Raw genomic sequence first — 7,966 nt, 5'->3', positions numbered from 1 at the left:
ACCCATCTTCCTTCTTCTTTTATTTGGACCTTGCATTTTCCAATTAATCTCTCAATTCCTACAACACCATATCCATAGCCAGCGCAGTGGCTCACGCCACTGCGCTCCAGCCTGCCGACAGAGCGAAACTCCATCTCAAAAAAAAAAACTTATCCAGGCCATCACTAATCACTCTATAAGGCAAATGCGACTTTTAACAACCTCACAATATCACCCCCGATCCAGGATCTCTCAGCTGCTTAAAGCAAAACGCCTTGCCAACCCTCCCCGCTCATTTGCCTGTCATCTCTCCAGCCCTATTTCACAGTCTTCACCCTTCCAGGAACAACCAGATACACCAACCCATCACTCGTGAGCTCCACGCAGTGTCCGACTACTGGCAAAATACGATGTAACCTGCACATATCCCTTTCCATCCAAGTCTTCTGGGACCACCCCCTATCCTGGACCAAACCTTCATCACCACCCCTCATCTTAAAGCTATTATGCTTCCAAGGACTTAACCAAACACTAAATTACAAAAATCACAAACTTCTTTTAGGTGTCCGCACAGCCCCCTGTCACATTTTTCCAAAAAATGACATGGCAATTTGAAGCCACAAACTGAAGAACTGATTTATTCACAAAACAAAAAACCCTTGCCCTCACTTCTCCCTAGCAAACCTGCCCCAACCCTGGGATCCCTGAGCAACGTGACAGTATGAGGTCCAGATGGACAGGGAAAGGCCAGGGGCCCCTTCTCCTTGTTTTGGTGTAAACTGGCTTCTTGACCCTTCCCTGCACACACTCGATAAACAGGAAGGGACCCACGCTATTAGTGTCCATCCTTTTCAGAGCATCTGAGACCTGTTTGAACCATCAAAGCATCTCCAGCCCCCAGGAGCATACTGGAGGAGACACCAACCTCTCCAAAACAATTCTCCATTGTGTTCCTCCCCTTGGAAATCATGGGTTTGTAAACAGCCCCTTACATTTAGACAGGTCCTGCCCTGGCTTTGTGCTGGTGTGTTGTTTTTTCTACCCTGAACAATGTGCTTTCCAGTAGGGCTAGCCGTTCACACCATTGTCTGAGACCCTTGGACTACAGGAAACAGCACCAGATTCTTATCAGCTGGGGGCAGGAGTTGGGGGGGGTGGTGAACACATGAGATCATGTCCACAGAGCAAGTGGCTGGTGTGGCACGTCATTCCCTACGCCTTCATCTGTGAGAGCAGAGCCTGCCTCACCCTCCATCAATCCAGGCTTCCTGTGTCCCTAGTCCAGTCCCCTCCATTTGGTGGTGGATACCTGTACTCTGTTCCAGGCCTTTGTTGAGTCACTTTGGAATCCTATGAGCCCACAACTGTCCCCTTGCCCTGGTCATCTCTCACAGCAGTGAAACAGGCCCTGTTGGGTGGGCTGGGGGGTACTCTGGTCATCATCCTCTCTAGGGTAAAGAGGTCAAGACTTAACAGCTGAGTCCTCCCATCAGCCGAGTCCCTACATGCAGGCTATTGGCTAGCTATGGGAGGCCGGGCCCGAGGACAGCCCCACATCCCTTACATGATCTCCCTGGAGACTTTGCAGCAGCCCCGTCCTCAGTGAAGAATGATTTTTTAAAAGGCTTCATGAGGAACCAGGAGTTTCCTTAATGGAAATCCAGCAAGGAAAGTGAAAGGCTTCATTAGGATGCAGCCTCTAAGGGAGAGGGCCCAGTAGTGGTACCCACAGTAAAGGTGGCCAGGGGCTGGGCAGTGGGAATGGGCACAGGGTCACAGCCGCCTCACCTTGTCTCTTGTGCACCCAAGGGATGGCTGAGTATGGAAGGTGAGCCAAGGTGGGGCCCAACAATTCCCAGGCACCCTTATCAGATGTTTTTTTTTTGAGTTAGTTTTGCTGTGTTGCCCAGGCTGGAGTGCAGTGGTGCAATCTTGGCTCACTACAACCTCTGCCTCCCGGGTTCAAGTGATTCTCGCGGCTCAGTCTCCCTAGTAGCTGGGATTACAGGTGTGTGCCACCAGCTAATTTTTGTATTTTTGGTAGATACTGGGTTTCACCATGTTGGCCAAGCTTGTCTCGAACTCCCGACCTCAGGTGATCCACCCACCTCAGCCTCCCAAAGTGCTGGGATTACAGGCATGAGCCACTGTGCCCTGCAACTTTATCAGATATTGTGTCTGAACCTAGCCCTACCCACTGTCCTTCTCTCCGAGTTTAGAGTCTTAAGAAGGCCCTGGGGATTTGTTCTTGATGTGTATTGAACTTTCTTGTAGAACCCTCTGCAATCCAAGACTTAGGTGAGGCTAGGATGGGATCTTAACTGGGATAGAAATTGGGCTATTTCTGAGCAACTACTTCCTAGCTCTAAGATGAGATTGGCCAGAGGTGCCTCTGTTTGCTGTATTTCCAGAAGCACATGAGCCAATTTTCTGGGGCCCACCTGGCTGGAGCTGCAGCTGGATCCCCTGCCAGCCCACAAAAAGACAGCCTGGCAGGAGGCACACCAGGTTCCTAGGGGCCGCTACCTGCCCGCTCCTCCAAGCAGGGGATTCTAGGGCTGTCTAGGGCCTGACACTGAGCTTAGCCAATGAAAGAGAAGCCCAAGAGTCATTTGAGAAAGCGGAAACTGCTGTTTTCCTCTCTTATTCTGACTCCTCCCTGCCCCCCACCTTCTCAGAAATGAGTCTGTTGAATGGCAGGACAGCCACAGACCAGGGGTGAATGCTAGCCCTCCACAGAGAACCATGCCAGACACAGGAGGGGCCAGAAGTAGGCTGGGCATAGGAGAATGAGAGCTGGAGACAGAGCACAGTCCAGGCCCAAGGGGCAGCAGATTGGCCACTTGGCAGCCCCGTCCCAGGGTGACAGAGTCTACTCTGGCGAGGGTCACAGGAAAGCAAGATGTGGCTATTCCATAAGGAGGCGGAGGCTTCCAGAGCCTACAGGCTGGGAAGGCCATTACTAATCAGTCTCACCTGATTAGTCTCACATGTTAAGGGAGGGATTAACCTAATCAACATTTTCCCAAATGTGTTTTTTTTCCAAAGTGCGTTTTTCAAAACGTTAGAAGCATGAGATGTTTGCTTCTCCATGGGAAAAAAGAGAACCAGATGTTTTGGAAAAGCATATAGCACATAGTAGGCATGCACATTAGCAAGAGATCATCACGGACTTCTCAGGGCCTTCACAGGGCAAGCCAGCAGGGAGCATCCCAGTTCTGTCAGGGCCAAAGGTGCAGAGCGCAGGGACCACGAGATCATGGCAGGTCCCACGCGATTATAGTTATACCTTGGAACCACTGGGCCAGTCTCATTCTCTAACCCCTTTCCAGCTCTAAACCTGTTTGGGAAGTCATGGAACAGAGGCCTAAAGAGCAGAGGAAACATGAGACATAGAGGAAAGAGCTGTGACGGAAGACAGAGAGAGGGTAAAATCACCGAGGCAGGAAATAGGGCTCAAGATGGGAGGGGAGGTGGCGTGGACCAGGGAGAAGTCTGGTCCAGAGGGGTCTCCCAGGCCACCCTGGGGAGAGTGGTGCATAAGGGAAGAAGGGGGCTCTGGAGGCCACCGTTGCACACCCCTCCCAGCCCAGCACTCTGTGCCAGGTGGGTGACCCGGTGACGCTTCTCAGTCAGAGGTGATGATGCTTCCTGGAGCGGGATGACAGGGTTTCAGGTTCTGTCAGGCCTAAGTGATCATGGAGGGGGCAAGGAACAAAAGGATAGGTGCAGCTCCAGGACCCCGGCTGCAAGATGAGACTTATGACTGACCCGTTAAGACCCCCACTCTACAGCCCAGATTGAGGGGCCAATCCAAGCAAGAGGCCCAAGGAAATCTCCTGGGAAGGTGGGGTTATGTCCCTTCTATCTTCCTCCAGCACCAGTAGAGTCTGCTCTTTGGGCTGGGGTCTTGACGTCACTGGGGAGTGGGAGCCATGTCCAGAGGGACCTCCTGCATTGTACCCAAAGGTCAGATGTTCCGGCTTCCCCTCCTTTCCAGAAGCCACAGCCCCCAGAGCACGGCCCCAGTCTCCCAGCCATGAGGACTTAATATCCGTTGGTATGTGGCTTGGGATGAAGGAGGAACCATGCCAAGTGTCACTGTGACAAATGTCAAGTGTTGTTGTGAAAAAGGAGCAGAGCTGCCTATGTGCCCAGCTGCCCTTTGCCAGTGAATTTTATTTTTCCTTTTGGTTCGAGATCCTCCTGAAGTCCCAAGTTACAAGCCCACAGGCCAGGATGTTTCTCATTTAATGAGCAATCTCAGCTTTGTAGACAAAGCCCTCTTAATGCCTTCCTTCCCCTGATACCCATCTTCCTCCTTTCTAGAAAGCACCACCCAGTCTCTTTCTCTAAGTCCCTTTCCAGCTCCATAACCTGTTGGGGAACTCATGCAACAGAGGTCACTTCCTTCTCACGGAATGGATGGGAAGGCTCATTTTCAGCTCACGTGTGCGGCATCAGTCCATTTAGTACAGAAATACACAGACACACAGTAATGATATAATTATGTGATGTAAATTTTAACTTCATCCCTTTCCTTATAAATTCAGTTTTTCTCAACCAGAGCTCGGGGGCAGTCATGATAATAAAAATAACAATAGTAATCGCAAGAAATGTGCTCTGAGGACAGAGAAATCATAAGGCCCATCTCAACATACAAATACAAAGACAGGATTCGCACATACAGGCGTTTCCAGGAGTTCGTAGCGTACAGTACCATGGGTGGGGTGGGTTGGCAGAAGCTGTTCACTTTTTCCAAGTGCAAGTGTTAGCTGTTGAGGATCTTGTGCTCCTCTTCTCTTCATTTTCTGGGGTAACTTCTCAGAGGACCCTGCCTGGAGCCTGCCAAGCCGGGGTCCAGCCTTAAGGCCCCGGAGGGCTGGCTGATTCTTTCTGGCCTCCCTAGGGTAGAGGCAGAGCTGGCCGCAGCCCTGACACCCTTTCCCGGAGTTCTCTCCTCCCTCTTTAATCCCGTCTGTCTCCCCTGCCTTCTGTTCTTCGGCCTCTATCATTTCCTCCTCTCCTCCTCTGCCTTAACCAGCTGACCTCCCAGCAGACAGCACCGCAGGCAGGAAGGCTTCTCAGGATGTTAGGTTAGTCTCAGTGCTTCTGGTTCACTTACTACCAGTCAAAGGGGAGAAGCGGAGGCTAGTTCAGGTCTCAGTTCTCTGGAGGTGCCAGGGGTAGGGGGAAGATAAAATCCAAGGCAGTTTGGGTTTGAGTTTCAGCGGGGCAGGAAGCCTGTCTTGCTTTTCATCTTTTATTTTTCCCCTCCTTTCTTTGTCTTGGTTGTTTTGATGGAGGGAATCTCAAACCCAGTGCTCTCATCTCCTTCCAGTCAGTTTTGTGTGTCATGAATGTGTTCCCGTGCAGGCTGGGAACAACTTTTCACTGGGTCCTCCTCCTCCCCTCTGTGCTCCCAGCCTGAGAACCTGCTGATGGCAAAAACACCTCCCCTGCACGCCCAGGCAGAATGTGTCCTTGCCATCCGAGCTCACCCCCAAGAATCAGCAGGACTTATGCTTTCTTTTTTCCTCTACCTTGGTTGCCCCTTAAAAGAAAAACAAACAGTCTTCCTAAATCCATTGAGCACAAAGCAGAGATTCCAGGTCTTCCTGGTTAGCTCAGAAGAGGAATAGGCTGCTAGAGCCTCCGGGATCTGGGGTGGTCAGGGCTCAGGCCTCGCTTTGTGAACCAGGTGGGGGATCTCACAGCCGGGCTTCCCTTCCCCAGGCCTGCCCCTGCTGGGATGCCAGCCCCTCCTGAGAGGACCCCCTCCCCACTATCAGGCTGTCCATGCCCATGAGTGGGCATGAATGTCCAGAGAAACGCCGGGTCTTCCTGGTGGCCTCTGAGCTAATTGATGCCATCTTGAATCCTTGTGGACACCTGTTCCTGCCTGGGTCCCACAGCCCATCCTAAGGGTCTCCTGCCCTCTCCCATCTCCACAGCCTCTCTCCATGGTCTGCATCCCTGGCTGTGATTCTGAGGACTGCAGGGCTCACAGAGCCTCTACATTCCCAGGCTCCAGGGCTGGGGTGCACTTGTATCGCCCCGGGAAAGACAGCCCACTCCTCCCGCCCACACACTTCCCCAGCTCCCCCGCCCTCCCTCTAGTCCACAGACAAGAGGGGCAGCAATCCCCCAGAACCCACCCCTCCCCGATCATTGGCATGGACAGCCTGACGGTGGGGAGGGGGTCCTCTCAGGAGGGGCAGGCATCCGGGCAACCCTGGCCTGGGGAAGGGAAGTCAGGCTGTGAGATCCCCCACCTGGTTCACAAAGCGAGGCCCGAGCCCTGACCACCCCAGATCCCGGACGCTCTAGCAGCCTATGCCTCTAGATTCTCTATGCCTCTCCGTGATCCTCAGACAGAGAAGAGGCGGTGGGCAGTGGCAGGGAGCCACCAAGATGTCACAGCACCAGAGGAGGGGAGGTGCATTGCTGCTCTACCTCCCCAGTACCCCTATGTTCCCTCCCTAAGTCGGTCAGGTAGGCTCTTCTTAAGGGGTGCTAGTGGCTTAGAGGCCACTTCCACCCTCCTCTGGCTCCCCAAGGGCCCCCTACTGGGACACCCGATAGACCCACCCACACACCCACTCTGAGGGTCACTTAGAATGGCCATTGTTCTGTAGGCTGGGAAAGAACCACCCAACCCTCTTGCCTCTGGGCACACCCGGAAATGTGCTTCGGAAGCCAGGCCATCTCTGAGAACAAATGGCAGATCCCTTGGGGTTGCCAGCAGCCAGAGGGTGCCGGCTTCTGCCAGGCCTGAGAGCACAGGGAGGGACAGGGACCCGGCCTCGGCCCCTCCATCAGGCCCTAGTCTTTTCTGTAGGTGACCCAGTAGCACTGTGGGGACAGAGACACCCATCTCTAAGAGACAAACAGACATCCTGACCCCCTCTGCCCTAGCTGGGTGGGTGGGAGATACTGGGGGCTGCTAGGGGCCCCCCAGTCCATCCTGACCACCCGTCCTCTGCCCTCTTCTACGTGGTCTCCACCTCCCGGGGTGTCCGATTGTGCTCAGCCTGCACCCGGCTCTTCACCCTCTTGCCCAGCTCCAACCTTGCCCAGCTCTTGCCCTTGGCCTGCTTGCCCTGGCTCCGGCTCCGGAAGGACCCCGAGCATTCCGCAGTGCCCCTGCACCACACACGCCCACAGTACTCATCCACCTGGGGCAGGTTGGCGAAGCTGGTGAGCTGCAGGATGTCCTTGTACCAGGCCTTGGGTGGGGCAGAGGCCAGGCCTCCACGGGCTGGGGGCTCCTCTGGCCTTGGCTCCGGAGGGAACAGGCTGTCTAGCTGTGAGGCCACAATCACCACCAGAGCCAGGCGGACCACAGTCTGGGAGAAGCCATGCTCCAGACTGGTGCAGGTGTAGATGCCCGCATCGAAACGGCTGAGCCTGCGGAACAGCAGCCCCCGCTCCGTGTGCAAGACTCGCTCATCCGTCTTTACCTGCCAGGGGCGGGAGGGCATGAGTGGGGTGCGATGGGAGTGTACCATCGGCTTCTCTGCCCGAGCTTTCCTGCCATCCTTCCGACCCAGTGCTTGGGCACTTCTCCTTGCCCTGTTCTCCGCTTCCCAGCAGCTTGGCAGTCTGGGCCTCCTCTAGACCACAAGGTGGGTCCTCACCTTCCCATAGCCCAGGAAGGGGCCTTCGCAAGGATTTGGCTGGCCAGTTTCTCCCCTAGTCAGAGGACACCAATCTTGGCCTCGGAGGCCCCTGGCACACATTCTCAAGGAACAGCGGGGCTAAGATGTTTTAGCCCCTTAGCCCTTCTGGAGGTACCTTCTGATCTACAGACTTTTCTCTAGGGAGGGGCTATGCCCCTGGGCCCAGAACTAGGCTTTAGAACCTCCCTATGCTGCACACACATGCACGCACACACACACCACACCACACCACACACATGCACACACACACACACACACCCCGCACACACCCACCACACACACCCACCACACACACACCACACACA

The 7,966-nt window shown here is 54.3% G+C and overlaps 1 protein-coding gene across 2 annotated transcripts in view; it reads right to left on the bottom strand.

The window, feature by feature from the left end:
- Nucleotides 1-4,462: 4,462 nt before the first annotated feature.
- SEMA3G (semaphorin 3G) overlaps nucleotides 4,463-7,966 on the bottom strand; it is a 12,397-nt gene continuing 8,893 nt past the window's right edge. For both annotated transcript variants that reach the window (XM_017542065.2, XM_037737138.1), the window contains one exon: nucleotides 4,463-7,442. In XM_017542065.2, coding sequence (XP_017397554.1) covers nucleotides 6,972-7,442 — 471 coding nt within the window. In that variant the 3' untranslated portion in view covers nucleotides 4,463-6,971. The remainder of the gene's footprint in view (nucleotides 7,443-7,966) is intronic.

Source organism: Cebus imitator, unplaced genomic scaffold, assembly GCF_001604975.1.
Source record: "Cebus imitator isolate Cc_AM_T3 unplaced genomic scaffold, Cebus_imitator-1.0 Scaffold0, whole genome shotgun sequence".
In the NCBI taxonomy this organism is placed as follows: domain Eukaryota; kingdom Metazoa; phylum Chordata; class Mammalia; order Primates; family Cebidae; genus Cebus; species Cebus imitator.
Note: the sequence above shows the minus strand (reverse complement) of the source record. Positions and strands in the feature narration are given on the sequence as shown.